At 38.3% G+C, this 21,041-nt stretch overlaps 1 protein-coding gene across 5 annotated transcripts in view; it reads right to left on the reverse strand.

Moving 5' to 3' along the window:
* Nucleotides 1-21,041, reverse strand: part of LOC132098957 (bridge-like lipid transfer protein family member 3B) — a 31,111-nt gene that overhangs the window by 6,970 nt on the left and 3,100 nt on the right. For 2 of the 5 annotated variants that reach the window (XM_059505285.1, XM_059505282.1), the window contains exons 2-15: nucleotides 10,817-10,979; nucleotides 8,601-8,639; nucleotides 8,091-8,182; nucleotides 7,614-7,803; nucleotides 7,398-7,538; nucleotides 5,692-5,862; nucleotides 5,285-5,465; nucleotides 5,110-5,193; nucleotides 4,844-5,014; nucleotides 3,983-4,092; nucleotides 3,641-3,782; nucleotides 3,334-3,527; nucleotides 1,733-3,105; nucleotides 249-329 (exon numbers count right to left, since the gene is read on the reverse strand). In XM_059505285.1, coding sequence (XP_059361268.1) covers nucleotides 249-329; nucleotides 1,733-3,105; nucleotides 3,334-3,527; nucleotides 3,641-3,782; nucleotides 3,983-4,092; nucleotides 4,844-5,014; nucleotides 5,110-5,193; nucleotides 5,285-5,465; nucleotides 5,692-5,862; nucleotides 7,398-7,538; nucleotides 7,614-7,803; nucleotides 8,091-8,182; nucleotides 8,601-8,639; nucleotides 10,817-10,979 — 3,132 coding nt within the window. The remainder of the gene's footprint in view (nucleotides 1-248; nucleotides 330-1,732; nucleotides 3,106-3,333; nucleotides 3,528-3,640; nucleotides 3,783-3,982; nucleotides 4,093-4,843; nucleotides 5,015-5,109; nucleotides 5,194-5,284; nucleotides 5,466-5,691; nucleotides 5,863-7,397; nucleotides 7,539-7,613; nucleotides 7,804-8,090; nucleotides 8,183-8,600; nucleotides 8,640-10,816; nucleotides 10,980-21,041) is intronic. The other 3 variants (XM_059505283.1, XM_059505284.1, XM_059505286.1) reach the window with 3 other exon arrangements.

The following is a 21,041-nucleotide window of genomic DNA, read 5'->3' on the forward strand; positions in this document are numbered from 1 at the left end:
GTAGAAAACAGTATGAGAGTGGATGAGCATGTCAGTACTAACATAAAAAAACACCAAAAGTGATAGAAAAAAACACATTTTTGGCAAGATCAACACAGTCGGCAAACTCTGTGCATGTCCACAGTCCTACACACAACACCACGAAGGACAAGCTAATGTGAAATGATCACAATCACGATACCACAGTTTTCTCTACAAACATTCACGTTTACACAGATGGGCACAGAGTCCTAAAGAGGGGGTCTTACATGTTGGACATGGAATATAAGGAGGTAGACCTGCTGTGCGTGGAAGTTAAGAGGTCAGAGACCACTGATAAACTGCCTTTCCTTCAGAAGAGAGAAATTGAAAACACACACACACACACACACCCAGAGGTCACATTCAGAGCAAGGAAGCACTTGTGCATTGGGTTTTACTCCCAAAACACACACACACACACATACTCTCAAAACATTCAATGTCATTATTTCTGCATTAATCATATCTACATTCAGTTCTAAATTAAAGCTACAAAATTCACAATCCCGTTATTCTCTTTTTTTACTGCTTTGCACCTCACAGGCTGAAGAGGCCCAAAGATTAACCTAATTGAAAACTGAACAGCCAGTCAGGCCCAAAGCAGGGCATGTTATATACAGTATATATTATATAAACTTCAGCATGGGCCCTGTCCCATTTACTGAGGACTTGGAGTCTTGTGGCCTTCATATTTGGATAGTTTGAAGGTAATTGCAAAACCTTTGTTCTGAGCTTACACTTTCCTGAAGAGTTTAGATCTAACCTTAATCAAACACCAGAAAAATCGTACCTTTAAATCTAAACATTAAAATTAGGGTTGGAGCTCAACTCTGCGGGACAGTGGATCCTATGGGGCAGTGTTCTCCACCCCTGGATAGTAACTTTCGCGCTGTGCATTTGCAGCTAGCAAGATGTAAGTTTAAGGTTATGTTTAAGGAAGGGGTGTCTTACTCCTGGAGGGATAGGGTTAGGGTTCATTCATCAGGACTTGAAAATTACAGGCAGGTGCGCTGGAGCACAGTTGGAACCAGGGTCAAAAATCAACTTTTCCATTCCAGCTTCACAGGGAAACGTGTCAGTCCATGATGTTAGTCTAATCTAGTGCAAATTATCCAAAAACTTGCATTATAATCATTCACTTATTTACATCATATCTGCACTGTGTTGTTTATGATGAGTGAATTCGCAAGCGTGTGCACTAAATACTTAGATTCCTAAATTCAACAAAAACGCGTGTGAAATGTTATAAGGCTCAATGGCAAAAGTAAGCCACAGTAAATCGATTTTTTTATCATAACAGCCAAAGGTCAATTTTTCCACTTTGTCTTGAATTTGTGGGGCATTTTTTGCCACAAGCCCTCATTTATTTCTGACTCTGGTTGGAACTGAAGTCTGCAGGAAGGTAGCAGCAGGGTTCTAGGAGCAGGGTTGGGTAACCATCTCACAACACAGTGTTGTCCCATTTATTTTATGGTTTAACAAAATGCCCACCCCCTTTAAACCTGTGATGCAAATTGTTATGAAGGTTTGGTCAACAATCCAATGCTCCATGCAACATTATGTCATCAAATTGTGTATTCTAAGGTGGCCCGCAAAGGTATATGGCAGCATTTGGGACAGGGCCATGCAGCTCGACTTCCATTATCAATTTCCAAAAACAAAGCAGGAAAGATTGGACAGCTGTGTTCTAAATACACTAAAATAGTAATACCTGGACATGGACTGAGGTAGCCTGGCTCCCAGACTCTTCTCGTTCCATTCCCTGGAGGAGTTGTCAGACATGGGATCTACTACCATGGTTCCACCTTGTGCTGTTTCACTATGCTGCCCTTTGGCTTCAGTTCTGCTGCCCTCCCAATTGGGAGATCCTTCTCTCAAGTCCTTCTTCTCCTCAGATGGCACCCTTCCACCAGACACCATGCTACTCCTCTCATCCACAGACGCCTTTCTCAGAGAGGAAGATGGAGAACCAGGGAGAGCAGATGCATTGACGGCATGTGTCCCTGCACAAAGGAGCTGATCCACTTTTCGAGTACCCTCTCCAGCAGCCGAGGGTCTCTCGTGCCCATCGCTCTCCTCACTCCCGGCTTCAAGAGTGGCCCTGCTCTCTGAAGGGGATACGTCTGAGTCCAGGGGACTGCTGTTCAAATCTGGTTGGGGAATGGGCTTTAGGAGAAGTGCAACTTCAGCACTTTTCATGAGCACGCCCACGCAGGCACTGAAGGGTTGCGTGGGACCCTGCCACTTGGAGCCGTACTGCTCCAGATCTTGCTGTAAAGTGCGCTGCAGAGATTTCACAGCATTTTGCAGTCTGAGCAGGAACACATACTGCCCATGGCTCACCTGAGCACTCAGGTGCTTCTGAATGTGCACTATCAGCTGCAAGTCTACTTCGTTGGATGAGGACGAGGAAACAAGAGAAAGAGACGAAGAGGAGTTGCTGAACAGGCCATCCAGAGAGTGTGGTTTGTGGAGGCCGTTGCTTGGCATGTTGCTGGGAGATGCATCAGAGCTGTAGTACTCCTTTAGAAGCTTCTTCCTCTGTAGACGACTGGCTATCTCTGCTGACTCGCTGCGAGGCAACAGGCCTGACCCTACGCCTGCTCTGAGCCTCTCGTGGTGCTGAGTGTATCGGGCAGGGTGGCATACCCAAAGTGTCAGAGGGAAGGAGTCCACGCAAGGTGTCGGACGACCCCGCCCACTGCGTGAGCCCTCATAGTCCACCCAGAACTGGGAGAAGCGCACAGCCCACAAGTCGGTGGCTGCTGGTGTTTTGAGGGCATTGGTGGAGAGAGATGGCAGAGCAAGGCCCCGGTACACATCATGAATGCTGGTGTCCTGCTCATGAGCATGCCGCAGGAAGACAGGATGAAGCACAGAGAAGGAGCTTTGAGAACGAGGAAAAGAGGCAGAGAGGGAGGTGAAGAAGGGTTGCTCCTGGAAGGCCTGTAAGAGGGCTTCCAGACTGGACCGGGTACATCCGGAAGGGTGACGTGTGTTAGTGGCTACCATCTCTGAGGTCTGTACTGACAATGAGCGGGGCTGGTCAGGCTGAGTCCTCTCCTGTTCTGCAGGGATCACCAGCTACAAACATGCAAACACAGAATTTTTTTATAAAACTATAAAAAAAAAAAGGTACATAGAATTTTATAACAAGGTTCCTCAAATTCAGCCCTGGAGGGCCATTGCTTTGTAGAGTTCAGCTTAAACCCTGATCAAACGTACTTGTAACTTTCTAATAATTCTTAAGACATTGATTAGAGATGAAGCTAAACTGTAGCAGCTTTTAAAGTGAATGTAAGTAATAATTACCTTCAGCATGAGTCCGTCCACTCTGATATCTACATGCTCTTCAGGTTTCTGCGAGTCATTGAGTTTGTACAGCTCCATAAATTGTTCTAAGCTCTGACGAAGGTCCAACGCAAACAGATTGAGCCAAACCAGGCTGCGAGAGTCAAGCACCAGCTGTAGTGCGTTCAACTGCACGTACAAGTTGGGACAGGGGACTGCAGAGAGAGTTTAGTCATGTCAATTCACAGAATGCTTGAGTTGAACTGATATTAAGTGACTATTTTGATTCTGTCAGCATTTATGATGGATGTTGCCACTTCTGTCTTACTGGGATAGTCTTTGCCATCTGGGAAGTAGTACTCTGTGAATTCGGCATGGATAGCCGGCATCTCTTGGGGGAGGTAAAGGGTTTTCTTATTGCAAGATATCATGCTTTGAGGACTTGAGCGTGGCTGTTCTGCTGTAGACACCTTCAGTACAGCAAAAAAAATAATCAACTTTTAAAGAGTCACTTAATAAAAATTTCATAATTTACTCAGTCAATGAAGACAACATTGATGCATCTTGAAGCAACACATTTGAATTTAAAATAGGTATAAATGGCTTTAAAGAGCTTATTCAGAGGGAAAGATTATTAGTGCATGTGTATGCGTGTTCTTCCAGAACGAACCTGATAGATGTTGAAATCTGCCATCCGTAGCACAATTGAGCTGGACATGAGCTGGGTTTTTGGTGCAGATGGGGGCGAGAAGGAAGTGCTGGAGCTGGTGGTGATCTTTCCTGTGGGAAACACATAAACTCAGACATCAGAAACACAGCGGACCATCTGCACAGACCGCAGCCATGTGTTTGTGTGGCACCTCAAACGCACACCAGAGAGGTACCTGTCTCCAGACACCAGCAGCAGTTGGCCGTGGGGGAGAGCGGCCACAAGCCATCTGGGCCTGAGTCCAGCTCCCTAACCATTATCCCTCCACCCTGCACCTCTAAGACAAGCGACTGATGGACTGGGGACACAGAACCCATTACGCAAAAACCTCTCAAAGGTGTTAGCTGCAACCAGGACACACTTAATGGCCACAGCAAAACACATTTTAATGATTTCAAATTAAAGCCAGGATCACAATATACTCGAACATTAGCCGTACTGTATCACTGAGCTGAAAAAAACTAAAACTTTAGCTATAGGCCCTTATACACAAACTCTGCTATACTCTCAGTGGCCACATGCAAGACCTCTTGCATCTATAAACAACAGCTGTCAATTAAATAACCCATGTCCAGATCACATTTCTCCCCAAACATATATTGTTGCATTACTGTAATATTGAAAAGTAGTTTTAATAGTCATGAAAATAATGTCACAAGTTCTTATTTATTTGTATTTTTTTATTTTATTAATTTCTTTGTGTCAAATATGATCCAGTCATATTCTCGATAGGTTGCATGAAATGTATCCATTTTCTGTTTTGAAGTCACAATGTGATGAAAGAAGTCAATAAGGGTGTGTTAACAGGCAGGACATTCTCACCGTGCTGAGGGGAGCTCTGGCTCTGGCTCTGGCTCTGGCTCTGGCTCTGGCCACTGACTGCGGTTTTGAGCATTTCCACATTAGACTTAAACTCCTCCAGGAGAGAATGGGCCCAAGTCTCACGAGACTTTGTGGCCTCGCCGTAATGCATCCAGTGCATAGAGCTCTCACCTGAGAGAGAGACAGGAATTATGCTTTAATACTCTGAACATATTCCAGTTCAACAGGTTATTACAGGAAGAATCAAATGTGTTTGAGGAGTTTACCTGCTTTGTGGAAGGGATAATAGTCTACGCAGATAGAACTGAAGGACAACTGCATTGCACCACTATCTACTCTCTTATTTATTCCTACAGAGTGAACAAGACACATATTTCAGCATAACACTAAACTTCACATCACACTTTGATGTTAACAGTATTAAGTGTGAATATGTGGTACCTCTGTCCTTGGCATTGGTGTCGTCACAGATATGCAGGTCGAGGTGTGTGATTTGGAGGTGGTGTGAGGTCTCACGGACATCATAGTCGTTAAAGAGCCGTGCCATGGAAGCACTCTGATCTGCTGTGGCTGAAGCCTGCTGTGAGCGCACCTGTTGGGCTGAAGGAGGTGCCGTTGTTACCTAAAAACATCAACAGAGTTAAAATACACTGTATATAAATCTCCAATTAACACACCAAACATTTGACACATCACCAGTGCAAAATCTGAACTAACATTTTCAACCAGTAGAGGGCACCAAAATGTTATTTTGAGAACAGAAAGCAAACATAAAAAAAGAGAAAATATGATTATTAGTGAAGCGGTTGATTAGTGAAGGGGATGAGGGAGTAGCTTCAAACACACACCTGTGTTGTATCGGGGGCCATGCTCTTCCTCTGGGCGGCTGATTTTTCCATGGCTTCACTAAGAGACTTGGCGTACTGCACCATGGCCTTGAGCTGAGAGTCCGTCAACACCCACAGCAGGTCGTCCAGGATCAGAATCAGCTTTGATGCAATAACATTACAGTCTTTCATCTGAAATACACATGGACATTCAGCCATGGAAATTCTGTGGAATTTCACATTAGTTATCATAGTAATCATTAGTAATGTTTTCTCTCTAGTTTCTTTAGCTCACCAAGACGGTGATACAGTGAAACATCATTGCAATTTTAAATAAGCATTTTAAATTTTAATACATTATAAAATGTAATTTATTTCTGTGAGGGCAAAGCAGAATTTTCAGCATCATTACTCCAGTCTTCAGTCACAAGATCCTTCAGAAATCATTCTAATATCCTGATTTGGTGCTCAAGAAACATTTCTTATTATTATCAAATCTGAAAACAATTGTGTTGCTTAATATTTTTGTGGAAACAGTGATTCATTTTGTTTTCGGGATTCTTTGATGCATAGAAAGTTCAAAAGAACAGTATTAACAGTATTAAGTTAACATTTATTTAAATTACATTGTTGAATGTCTTAATATTTGGTTTTTGGTTTAATGACTCCAGCATTCTATCTTTCATTTGTTCAGTTTTAATTGGTTTCGGATTTTCAACACAGTTTATAACCTTTAATATTCCTCTTCCTTTTATATCATGATGGTTTACGGACTTAAAATATATACAGTACAGACCAAAAGTTTGGACACACCTTCTCATTCAAAGAGTTTTCTTTATTTTCATGACTATGTAAATTGTAGAGTCACACTGAAGGCATCAAGGGCTATTTGACCAAGAAGGAGAGTGATGGGGTGCTGCGCCAGATGACCTGGCCTCTACAGTCACTGGACCTGAACCCAATCGAGATGGTTTAGGGGTGAGCTGGACCGCAGACAGAAGGCAAAAGGGCCAACAAGTGCTAAGCATCTCTCGGGGAACTCCTTCAAGACTGTTGGAAGACCATTTCAGGTGACTACCTCTTGAAGCTCATCAAGAGAATGCCAAGAGTGTGCAAAGCAGTACTCAAAGCAAAAGGTGGCTACTTTGAAGAACCTAGAATATGACATATTTTCAGTTGTTTCACACTTTTTTGTTATGTATATAATTCCATATATAATTCCACGTGTTAATTCATAGTTTTGATGCCTTCAGTGTGAATCTACAATTTTCATAGTCATGAAAATAAAGAAAACTCTTTGAATGAGAAGGTGTGTCCAAACTTTTGGTCTGTACTGTATCTATATATATTTTTATTTTTATTTTTTTTGATTCCATGTTTATGAAGGACTTAAAAATAACAAATTTTCCATATGCTAACCAATGCATTTCATCTAATATTACATAATTTTAACGTACTGAATGTAAATAGTTTGCATTTCTTTTTATGTGAGGCCTGGATGCTACCTAAACAAAACCCTCTAATCAGCTGCCAATATTCAGACTACCAACAGAGAATTGGATCCCGGCTGCCCACAGAGCTGATCCACCGAAGATTGAGTGCTACACACACTCTCAAAAATACACAGAGATCTAAAAATTTACACCTTGGATCTAATTTTGAACAATAACCCATATGTTTCAGTTTGAGTGTGTGAAATGAATATGTGTGCATGTGTGTGTCCGTACCCTCCTCTTTAAAGTGACTCTTATCTTTGATTGGTTGGTGATGAGTCGTATGGGGGCTCTGACGACCTCATGCTCTGTGTTCTGGATGGCGTCCGCTTCAATCCTGATCATCTGCCAGCTCACTTCCTTAAATGTTAGGATCTACAACAAATCATAGTGTTACCATATAAACCCATACCTCATCTATTCCACAACACCATAGATATTTGTTGTCACCTCTCCACGTGTGGGTTCCAGGATGCGTGTGTATCTGAGGTCACCAGTGGCCCAGCTGGTGTTAACACTGTAGACCTGGAGCTGCGAGAGCTCAAAGGAGGCATTAAATGCTTTGGCGCTGATACGGATCACTATGGAGTTCACAGAGAGAGAGATGCCCTCCACAACCTTCTCTGCAAAACCATATTCACTGACAAAGAGAGAATAAGATTACAAAATAAACATTATATCAGGTTTGTGAGCAAGTTTTACACTACAGCAAGGTTTCGCCCCAAAAAAAAAAAAAACAATATCAAGCTCTCACAAACAATCAAACAAAAAACAAATACAAAAAGAAATAATCTTTTCCATGGCTTTTCAAGGAACAATTTATATACCTCTAGGTTTTCCATGACAGAAGGAAGCATGGAAACAGGAAGCGGCAGAAGAGAGATACAAAACATGACTCAAAAAAAACCTCGGTCAACTTAAACTGACCTTTGACCCGAGGCTGTTGCAATGGGTGATGGGCCATTTGGAGGGCGAGGCTCGTCACAGGTGCTCATCTCCATGACGACTTTATCCAAAGACTGAAAGACATGATTTACAGTTGCAATAATTAACCTGCAGAAAATGTCTCATTTTAAAGAAAATGTTAGCCCTTTAATCGATAAAGTGCCTCAAACAAACAACAAAGTGCCTCAAATAAACAAAAAAGAAGTGCCTCAAAGAAGTGCCTTAAACAACAACAAAAAAAACTCTAAAAACAAAACACAAAAACAAAACTAAAAGGCAAAACAAAATAACAAAAACATGACAACACAAAAAAAAACAGCTAAACAAATCAACAAAATCAAAATAACAAAACAAGATAAAACAAAACACAACAAAAATAAATAATATTTAAAAAAAAAAAAAAAAAAAATATATATATATATATATATATATATATATATATATATATATTTTTTTTTTTTATTATTATTATTTTTTATAAAGTGTTATTACCAGAGTAATTGGATGAGTCTTCAGCTTGGTCCATGGGATCTAGGGTACACACGCACACAAAGGAAATATATTTACAGTATATCCAACATTGTCCTTTATAATTAAAGTAGTGAAGTGAAGTGAAGTGAAGCCAAGTATGGTGACCCATACTCAGAATTTGTGCTCTGCATTTAACCCATCCGAAATGCACACACACAGAGCAGTGAACACACACACACACTGTGAGCACACACCCGGAGCAGTGGTCAGCCATTTATGCTGCGGCGCCCGGGGAGCAGTTGGGGGTTCGATGCCTTGCTCAAGGGCACCTAAGTCGTGGTATTGAGGGTGGAGAGAGAACTGTACATGCACTCCCCCCACCCACAATTCCTGCCGGCCCGGGACTCGAACTCACAACCTTTCGATTGGGAGTCCGACTCTCTAACCATTAGGCCACGACTTCCCTTAAACACAGCCTGTCTGCAGTAACTCTGCTAAGATATGATGTGTGTATTCATGTTTGTGTTGGTGTGTGTTAATAATATTGCTGCAATCTTCTAAAGACATATTTTGTGATTGGCTATATTGTATTCCTTCAATTGTTATATATGTGAGGATCAAATTTTGAATAACACCCTCAGAAATATAGTGCAACACTGAAAAATCTGCTTGTGAAGATATTTGAAGTGGTCCATATAATTTGAAAAGCTCATAAATTATGTTCTAAATGGATGTGTGTGTGTGTGTGTAAGTGAGAGAGAGAGAGAGCGCGAGAGCGAGGGAGAGAGAAGTTTTTTAGTATGCATCAGGAAGCATTTAAAGCACCTAGAGCACGGCCTGAGGGAGAACTGTACATTCCTCTTAAAAGGAGTCAGACAGGGACATGAATATTATGAATATTAGCCATTGAAATATACTAAAACTGATGTTAGGAGATCACAGGGAGGAATAATAAAAAAGGAGACTAACAAAGGGAAAGGAAGAGGAAAGGAAAAGGAGTGTTACAGAGGCAGGATCTCCTGGTGAAGTTCATCATACAGTAGACACCATCCTTTATCTCTGTCACTCATTATCCAGGCATGAGCTTCATTTAACCAATCAGATTGCTGCACAAGGGCCACACTGACCCTCAGAACAGCTGTGGCTATCATATTTTATCAATACACACAATGACATCCATTGAGGTTTCATTAAACAACTACGTGGCTGGTCATGTCTAGACTAGAATGGAGGAAAAGCCAATAATGGTTGTGGAAAACTGCACCAGACTAACAGATAATTGACGCCAGAATGAAGGATAGGAAGGTCTACTGTGGCCAGAAAAAGGAAGAGAGACAGTAAAAGCTCAAGTAGGAGTAGAAAGTAAAACTACAAGAAAAGCCTGTCTTGGTTTAGTTCTATCGAAGGAAACAACTGGACAAGGAAACTGTGGTTCTTGTTCTTGGAACTCAAGTCATCTCTAACATCAGGTTTTAATTACTACAATGCTCCCTGGAACTGCCGACTCATTGTAATGTCTTTATGGACAGCGTGTTGTCGTCCGTTTGAGATTACAGAGCTCAGACACTGTCATTCTCACCACAAACTTACTGTCTGGTTTCGTAATATTATCAAATGTGGCGCAAAGTGTGTATGCAAAGTGCTGCAGTGCTGATGATAACATATAATATGATGAATATGAAGAAAGCTGGCGTAAAAAATATTTTTCTTATTATTGTTCCTACTACTACTACTACTATTACTGCTAATACCAACAACAATAATAATTACAATAATTATTTATTAATTAAATTATTATTATTATTATAGTTATATAATTATAGTTATTATTATGGTTGTTGTTATTATTATAGTTATTATTCAAATTATGGCTGCTATAAAAAATATATATTTTAAATATAGTTTTAAAAATTACATATTACATATAACATTATAACATTTTTATTATTTATTAAGAATTAGTTTTTTCAAGGTTAGAAGTGAGCATTACATGACGGCAATATTGTCCTATCCAATAAAACCTCTAATAACTGTCCAATAACCTATATGGTACCAATATATTGTGCTTCTCTACTAACTTCCATCTCTGCGGAAGACAACATACAGTGGGACGAATATTATGTGAATTTGAATGCCGTTCACGCGTACAAGTCAAGAGGGCTGAACTCAATTATCTTCCCTGCTGATTCTATAATAATGGTGTCAGAGGGACTCATAGTGATGATGTCATCTCTTACCCGGATGGCGGCCTTGTTGCAGCAGACTTTATTAATGGCAAGCCAGGTGGGCAGATCCAACATGTTCTGTAAAACCTCCTCATCCAGCTCCAGGTTGGTAAGCTGGCCCTCCCCTTTCAGAGTGCTCAAATTAATCTTATCTGGGGAGAGGTTCTTAGCAAACCTGCAGTAAAGAGAGAGAGAGAGAGAGAGAGAGAGAGAGAGAGAGAGAGAGAGAGAGAGAGAGAGAGAGAGAGAGAGAGGAACAGGGAGGAATCGGGGAATAAAATCGGTATGATGAATGAAGAAACCGAGGGAGGCAAAAAACAAAATCACATTGCAGTTTTCCATTATGGTTAAATGGCTCTTTCTCTTGACTGTAATTACAGCTTTACAAGCAAGTAGACCAGTGAGCTGTGCTGTTACCACACAACACTTGAGTTCATATATGTGTGTGTTACATTTTTAATGTTGGTTGGTATTTTAATGCCATGTTAGCTTCCTTGGCTATTTTGATGGCAAGTAGCAAGCTGAAATACTATAAAAGTTGATTGTTGACACGGAGTAATATTTCCTAAGAGAGTTTAAACATCAGTTTCAGTGACGCGGTGAATCTGAGCAGAGCTCTGTGTGGCCGTGACCTTCTGTTTCTGAGCTAATTGATATTTCAGTTAATGTTTAAATGTGTTCCCGCAAGTGAAATACTCTCCGCACGCCTCTCAGCACCGAGGTTCATAACAGAACTCATTTGCTATTATTTCCTTCAGCTGTTTTCGCTCTGCGAGCTAATGACACAAACACACCAGGGTGTGGAAAAAATGGTCACTCAAAACCTACGATGAGGCCAAGGTCAACACTAGTCTGGACAAAAGATGTTGGACTGAAGATGTTGGATGGCCTGTTTATTTGACCTTCAGCTCGGTTTAAACACACTAACACACACAGTCGCTATTTAACAGCAGTGAACAGTTCTCTCTGACACAGATTAAACCAAAGGCTAGACTAAGAATGATTGCTCCTTTGAGAGTCACCATTAACATTGTAATTAGGTCCCTGACTAGGTGTAATCTGCACCTGAGACACCCTTAGATGGCCGGTTAATCATGTTTCACAATTATCTCACACTAACAGAATCAAATAAAGAGCTCTATATGAAGAACTACAAGTAGATTATTAAAGCCTAATTACTGTGTGATAAAACACCAATAACTACTTCAACAAAGCTTCGAATACAGAGGTTTAAAAGTGCACTGAGGTAACCACTGGCCTGGAAACCTAGAAACTACTGTACTTTAGCTCATATAGGTAAAGTTTGAAGAGATGACAAAAGTACACAACGTCTGTGTAAGAATGAAAGGGAATAAGAATGAAAGGGTTTAAAGGTTGGAAACTGTGGCTCACTTTCCTGTGAGTTGCTTTTTATAGTCCTGCTTAAAGCAATAGGTAGAAAAAAACAAAAATATAAATAGATAAATAGATATTAACATGATGTAATTAAACTTTTAATAAAATTGTTATATTATAAATAATTAAAAAAATAAAAGTTTATATATATATATATATATATATATATATATATATATATATATATATATATATATATATATATATATATATATATATATATAAAATCAAATTCAATAGAAAAGTAATAAATAAAAAGATGAAAAGTAATTAAACCTATAACTAAATTGTACTATAAATATAATGACATTATTAATAAATACCTACAAATAATTACATTAAATATAATAAAAATTAAAAAAACATTTTAAAAATATATTTTAAATTAAATATTTAATTTTATTATAGTATTTAAGCTAAAATTTAAATTCACTAGGATTTTTATTTTTTTATTTTATTTATTATTTATTATTTGTGCACTAAAAGATGGAGCTTGTGGAGGTTGCAAAAAAAAATTTATAAATAAGAAGAAAGAAAGAAAATGTTAAATGGTGACAAGGCAGACAAATTTCCTTATATTCTGAGTCTTTACAGAACTGTGGTGTGAATTATTAAACCGCTGCTGTGCAACGGGCCCTGCGTGGGCTTGTTCATCACTCTGTGTGTGAAACAAAACCAAACACGAGACAGGGAGTGTGATAACTTCCATAGACATGCCAGTTCAAAACAAAATGTGAATAGTCTGGCCTCCGCGTTCCGTAGCTGTGTTCGGTGAACAGTTAAATATTCATTCAGACACGGCCTACCTTCATTCCCAGATATCAGATATCAGGTCAGTCCTCAGAAGTCTCCATCACTACAGTGAAGACATCGGACAGGTGCCAGCCAGGTGACATCAGGTGGGTTCAATTCAACTACACCTGAGTCATCCATTAGCAAAACTGAGGTAAACACGTCTTTATTTCTAATGGTTTCTGATGGACAATACTTACTTTTAAAGATAACAAATCAGTTTTGAAGAAAGCAGGTACAAATTACAAGTACTTTTCTACCATTGCATGATGTAAACCACCATAATGTCCTTTCTAGATGACAAGAATGCCATTGAAAGAATATAACTAACCTCCTACAAACTGAACAGTGTTTTTACAGTCAACACATTCTGTGGCAGAGACACCAACAGTGTTGAACTGATATGAGGGTGGTGTTTGGCCTAACAGCACAAGACTAAACTATCAGATGCACAGACATTCATTCATAACATCAACTCTCACATGCACAAAACTTCATAGAATGAACTCACACAGAAGAACAAGTATCTGCATAATATATATATATATATATATATATATATATATATATATATATATATGACAAGTGGTCTATTTCTAACTAATTTTCACGTTTCATTTTTTATTTACCAAATGAAAAGATAAATAAATAAATAAATAAATAAATAAATAAAAATTCTGCATTTCATCAACCAGTTCTAACACAATAGCAGTTTGAATTCCTGCACTCACTGGATGCATTTCAAAGTGTGGGCATCTCTTGAATGAGATGCTTTAACGAGATTCTGCCCCAGTTATGGTGACTTATTAATCTAATGCTTTACGCCAAGGGTGCAGAAGGAGATGTTACAATGATACACACATAAACAAACAGCCCACAAACACAAGAGCCACGTGAGCATGTATTTAGTGTATATAGAGCCATCCTGAAATCTCCTGAGGTTGCACATCTCAGCACAAGGTTTTAGACAAGCCCCAATCAATAAAAGAGTCAACAGAAAATAAGAGCTGAGGGACAGAACCTGAGGAAGGTCTTCATGGCAATAACATCGACAACAGCAAGGATAAACAGCATAGAAGTTATATAAGAGAATAGACGGTTACTAAAATGTGCTATCCTTCTAACAGAAGAAATGATTAGGGGTGCATGATAAATATCGGCCGATAATTAATGCACATTTTGTCAGTCAAGCCGGTTCTCTAATCAGCGGTAAATTCCATCAGGTGCGTGATTTCACATGGAGCAGCTGTTACTACACAGAGCCGTTGTTAACTGACAAGCTGCGCAAACGTATATTTTTGCAATTATTGAGATGCAGAAGAAATAATTAAGAGTTTTTCCGATTCCGATACTAGTATCGAAAATATCACCGATACCGCAACAAATTCTGGCATCGGCGAGTACATGAATCCACATACCGATCTGATACCATTTTCAAGACCTAGTTATGACCGCTAGCTTTGCCTAACCGCTGCACGGTTCTTCTTCGCTGCTCAGAATGCATTGCAAACACAGGAAGTTGTGCTGTGTTGCCACAAGCAACCCCTGTTTAGAGCAGCGAAGAAGAAATGAAAACGTGTTAGCAGCACTGATCTATATATGCCTGGATCGCGTTCTAAACTGCCAACAGACAGTGAAGCCGCTTCTATATTATAGATCAGTGGTTAGCAGTATGTCCGCTGTTTAGCAGTATTTCAGACTGGACCAACCAGACAGTAAAACGGCGACTAGGGATGCCACAAGTACTGGCACTTCACTACCAAGTTGGTGCTGAAAATTTAAAAATGTGATGATACCAGCGTCTCTGTAGTACCGGTAGTAAGTTACCGACTCCCGAGTATATTCGGTACCCGCAGCTGCATCCAGTCACTTCCGTGTTAGTCTAAGCGCTGGGCTCCAAACTGTAGCCAAATATATACTAGTGTCTGTGAATATTAAACTGCAAAATACTATTTAAATATTACTCCTGCAAATTCTACATCTCTGTGGGTGACGGGCGCAGATGCGCGGGAGCTCGCTGTTTTGTAGTCTCTACCGTGTGTCACTATATAAGGACACAAACGCATAAACCGTCACTTCATGAGAATTTACCGTTTCATTTGAGAAACTGTCATATCATAAACACAGACACTCAAAGATCTTCATGGCGAGTAAATTGACAATATATTAAGCTACTGTTGTAACCTACAGTAGATTTAGCTACGTCTCTATGTAGTAATAATAATAATACGTCTCTATTAATAATAATAATTATGCCTAGATGGTTGCTTGTTTTTTTACTTGTTTTGTTGTAAACAGATTATCTGATTAATATAGAATTTTTTATATTCCTAGACTTATTTGTTGCAGTTTTTTATACAGTTATATTGTAAAACTAAAATACCTTTTTTAGTTTGTGGTGTTAGATTTTTGGCTGCGTTTGAAGCTCTTTTTCGCTTAAGAAAATAAATAATATTACTGTCAAATTCATGTCAGATAATAAAAATACTGTAATAAATACGGTAGTTCACCATGTATTTGTTCATGTTTTATCAAGGGATAAGTCTGAAGCACACCATAAAATAATTCTAGCAATTTACACAGGGCTAGTAGTATATACAGCTGTATATACAGATACACACCCAGGTATCGGATCAGTACTCGGTATCAGCCGATACCCTGAGCCCAGGTATCGGAAACGGTATCGGGAAGAGAAAAAGGGTATCTCTAGAAATACTCCTACTAACAATAGCGATTTAAGTACAAAACCCGGAGGATTCCCTTTAGATAAATCATCGGATTGATGTCTTGAGGTATGGTAACCGTAGTATAAGTGGAATAATTGACTCCGGGCCGTTGAATTATTAGAAAAATAATGCACACCCGAGGTGTAACGGCCACTCCGCGGTCAATTGTGCATTATTTTTCTAATAATTCAACGGCCCGGAGTCAATTATTCCTTATTATAATTTTTTTGAATTAGCTTTTATTTTTCGATTTTCAGTCATTTTTTCTTTTAGTAGTTTTATGTGCTTTTAACGTTTTAATTCAATTTTTTTTGTGTGTATTTCTATTTAGCTTTTGTTTATTTCATTTACATTTTAGCTTTAGTAATTTTAGTACTTTAATAAAACTTATTTTATATTGCCAAAGCAACTTTTGTGATTTTCGTGTACGTTTTTAATTTCTTTTCATTTAAGTTTTCATATATTCATTTTACATTTGAGCTTTTTTCAGCTAACGAAAATACAATTTAGAATATACATTTTAGTTTATTCAATAGAAAGACGTTACAGGCTATCATTGCATGGTACAGGGTATTTATTGCATCGCAATCAAAACAGAATAAGGCTGACTAGTTTTTCAACAGTCGACAAACCACCAACCTTATTTCTAAGACCGTGAAGCTAAAACACCCAAGTCTAACTACCAAAGGGGTGAATCAAGGGGAAAGTACACAAGCAACCATCTGCAGTCTGGTCATTTTCTGACACCTTGAGTGCGTAGGTGAGATCAGCCAACTTCCTTTCAACTAAAAAGCTAAAAAAAAAAATCCAATGAGGTGCTTTAAGTTTCACTTCAGTTCATGCTACACTGACGTGAAAGTTCAGCCTCAATATGTGGAACAAACCCTGTGTCCTGGTTTGATTTGAGTCCCAAAGTAACAGCAGGAGGCTGCTATCAACATAATCGACCAAAAGCTGCTAAAGAGACATGTCAATTATCTTGCAAAACAGCTGATCGATGCTAAAAGACAGTCACCATTAGACAGTTTGACAGAAAATGCACCTGGGGATACACCTGTTCAATTGAGTCAGTCAGACCACTTCCTTTCTTTCTCTGTAGATATAGATTTTTTTGCACATTCTTCCACTCTTAAACCATTCTTAAACCAAGTGTGGCAAATAGGGATATGCCGGAATCCAATTTTCATGTTGCAATTAATTGCTGATGCTTTATCACAGTACTGAAATTTAGTTTCAGAAAAGTGGTCATAAAACAGTATAATAAGTTTAATAACTTTTTTCTTATAAGAAAAATAACTGAACATATAAATACAATAAAGCATTACAGCAAAAATATTTAAAGTTAAACGTTTCCATTTAGTGAAAGTGAATGGTGACTGCAGCAGTCAGAAAATAAAATAATGATTTAAAGGGGTCATATGACATTGCTAAAAAGAACTGAATGTTGCATATTTGGTTTAATGCAATGTGTTTATGTGGTTTAAGGTTAAAAAAAACAAAATTTTCTACATAATGTACAATAGTGTTTCTCCTCTATGCCCCGCCTTTCTGAAACGCATCGATTTTTACAAAGCTCATCATTCTGAAAAGCGAGGTGTACGCTGATTGGCCAGCTATCCAGCGCATTGTGATTGGCTGAATACCTCAAGCGTGTGACAAAAATGTTACGCCCCTTACCACGAAGCCGGCCAAACCAATAAAACCCATTACAAACGAGGCATTTGTTGCATCCAGTATATGTCCTTCTGCAATGACGCTGTCTGTGTCATTGATAAAATATATGAAAGCATCTTATATTGTTTTTTTAGTTTTGCAAAATCGTCTGTTAATGTCGGCAGCCATTACGCTTGTGGAAACAACAGTGCAACTTATATTGTCTTTCTTCTGGTAATTACAGAAACTGAGTTTTCTTTCAATTAAAATGTGGCACCAGATTCATCCTTCTGTTGTTAATCTGCACCTGCTACATTAGCAATTGGAAAAAACTGTAATCGACAACTATTTTAAATTTATGCATTTAGCAGACGCTTTTATCCAAAGCGACTTACAGTGGATTCAGGCTATCAATTTTTACCTATCATGTGCTCCCGGGGAATCGAACCCCCAACCTTGCTCTTGATAGCGCAATGCTCTACCAATTGAGCTACAGGAACACTATTTATTATTTTGATAATCGATTAGTCGGTTTGAGTAATTTTTTAAAGACAAAAGTAAAAAATTATTTGATTCCAGCTTGTTAAATGTGAATATGTTCTAGTGTCTTCTCTCCTCTGTGACAGTAAACTGAATATCTTTGAGTTGTGGACAAAACGAGACATTTGAGGACAATTCCTGGCTTTTGGGGAAACACTGATCCACATTTTTCTGACATATTGTAGACCAAACAACTAACCGATTAATTGAGAAAATATTCAACAGATTAATCGACTATAAAAATAATCCCAAATCCCTAATCATTATGTACAAGTGCATTGCATTGGAACCCCTGGATATAAGCCTCCCTCTATCTCTCTTAAAAAAATTAGTTCTCTATGTTTTATCATTTAGTAAACTTTATAGATTTCAACCATATTATTCCTTCTTGGGTCTCTTTAACAAGAACTTAGATTAATGTAAGAATTGAATAGTGATTGTGTGACCTATATGAGGGAACAACCAGTGACACCCTTGGTAGTAATATCAAATGATAGCCTATAGCGATGTCATCAGGATACACATACACCGGTAGGCAGTGGCCCACCTTACCGTGACCATGACGTGGTCACCCAGATTTATAGTTTACCCACCTCTTTTTTTTACCACTACACCTCTGTGTAGTACACACAGTACAGACCAAAAGTTTGGACACACCTTCTCATTCAAAGAGTTTTCTTTATTTTCATGACTATGAAAATTGTAGAGTCACACTGAAGGCATCAAAACTATGAATTAACACATGTGGAATTATATATGGAATTATATACATAACAAAAAAGTGTGAAACAACTGAAAATATGTCATATTGTAGGTTCTTCAAAGTAGCCACCTTTTGCTTTGATTACTGCTTTGCACACTCTTGGCATTCTCTTGATGAGCTTCAAGAGGTAGTCCCCTGAAATGGTCCCCTGAAATGAAATCTTCACTTCACAGGTGTGCCCTGTCAGGTTTAATAAGTGTGATTTCTTGCCTTATAAATGGGGTTGGGACCATCAGTTGTGTTGTGCAGAAGTCAGGTGGATACACAGCTGATAGTCCTACTGAATAGACTGTTAGAATTTTGTATTATGGCAAGAAAAAGCAGCTAAGTACAGGAAAACGAGTGGCCATCATTACTTTAAGAAATGAAGGCCAGTCAGTCCGAAAAATTGGGAAAACTATGAAAGTGTATGTCCAAGGTATGTCCAAACTTTTGGTCTGTACTATATATATATATATATATATATATATATATATATATATATATATATATATATATAAAATGTAATATATCTATAACATAAAATATTTTTTCATCAAGCACTATAGTCAAAACAGTTTCACTGCTTTAATTTAAACCAAACTTTGTGTAGCACTAAGGTAGTGCACAATAACGGCTGGTTAAATTTCCCCTTCCACTTACTGTGAATTGATATGTTGACTCTCTAAAGTTTGGAATTGGAAACAAGATGGCTGCATACTCTCTGAAATCCACTTTGTATCAGCCAACTGGAATGTTCCCATAATGTTTGATAAGCTATAACAATAAATATGATACTATTACAGACTGAAAAATCACTTTGTGTAGGTCAAAGTCTGGGTGAAAGTCTCTTTCAGCACAATCTCATAAACATTAAGTCAAGATCCATAAAGAGCACTATCCATTTTTAGGAGCCCTTCTATTTTTCCAGAAAATGCAGAGTACGCATCCAACACCAATCCGAAGGGCACGGTCTACTGTAAAGTTATGACCCTTATGAGACACCATGCCACACCAGCTTTAAATTATCACGCTGACCAGTAGACATCTTGGACCTGTGCTACTGCATATCAAACAAGGATCACCATGGGACCACACTTCACCATTTTACCAAATGGCCTCTTTAGTCATTTTGAATGAATAGGTGTAGTATTTCATCTGGATGCACTCCACTGAAGAAATAAATAATGCAGGTCGGTTGGTCTCAAGAACTGACACAACAACGGCACACCATTTGGAACCATTTGGCACAATGTGCACTCGGCCGCAAAGTCAAAACCTTATTTTTGTTGAACTCAGGCCTTGTCCTTACAATCCACCAAGTCTTAATTCAAGTTTCCACAACCAAATGATCAGTAATGAACTGACGTGACTCCTCAAACCTGCTCAAATGGAGGGTCCTCCTCCGTCTATAGGGCCGAAAGTCCAAAAACAAATATAACAACCAAAGAGCGATATTGTTGGAATTGCTTTAGAACAATTTTTACTAGCTGATGAATGACAAAACCATTAACAACCAATCATAAACTATCCATATTGGGCTTGAGCTTGTAAAGCAGCAGACAACAAAACTACAGTGTGTGCTTTGAATAAACAGAAAGTTACCATGGATTTCTGTGGATGATAATAACTTTACAGTTATAATTTGTGGTCTGCCTTAAAAGTCCCACAGATTCCAACAGAACTGGAATGTTTGCCATTCATTAACTTCGACATAATATCCTGCATATTTGTTTTGTGTATTAAAGGAGGTCCAATGTTTTTTCAAGCATCTTCTTTTGTGCTCCACAAAAGAATCTTTAAAAACTTTTTTCCGACTTGACTATTATTTAAATCAAATTTCTATATAATTAAATATATAATTATATATATATAATTATATATATATATATATATACACGTATATATATATACACGTATATATATATACATATACATATACATATACATATATATATATATATATACATATGAGTTTTTGTTAAAGGGCGTGTCCATGGCGACATGACAAAATTTGAGGTCACGCCACAGCAAGAGAAGTTGTTGTAACTCAGGCATAAAATGTTCGATCTTCCCCAAACTTCACATGTTTGATAAGAGTAGTATGTATATATATATATATATATATGTGTGTATATATTAGAGGTGGGCATAGATTAATTTTTTTAATCTAGATTAATATCACTGTAATCTCTGAATTAATCTAGATTAAAATGGCTCATTTGAATTCTGCCAAAGGCATTCAGAATATGTGTGCTACCCAAATAAAATAATGACTAAAAGTAAGTCTTTTAGAACGGGTTTCTCAAGCCAGGTGGTGCATTAGACCAGGTGCTGTTTCCTGTTTCCAAAATGCATCACAAAGTGCTTGAGAAAGCTGTAAACTAAT

The sequence above is a fragment of the Carassius carassius genome, chromosome 22 (assembly GCF_963082965.1).
Source record: "Carassius carassius chromosome 22, fCarCar2.1, whole genome shotgun sequence".
NCBI classification, from domain to species: Eukaryota; Metazoa; Chordata; class Actinopteri; order Cypriniformes; family Cyprinidae; genus Carassius; species Carassius carassius.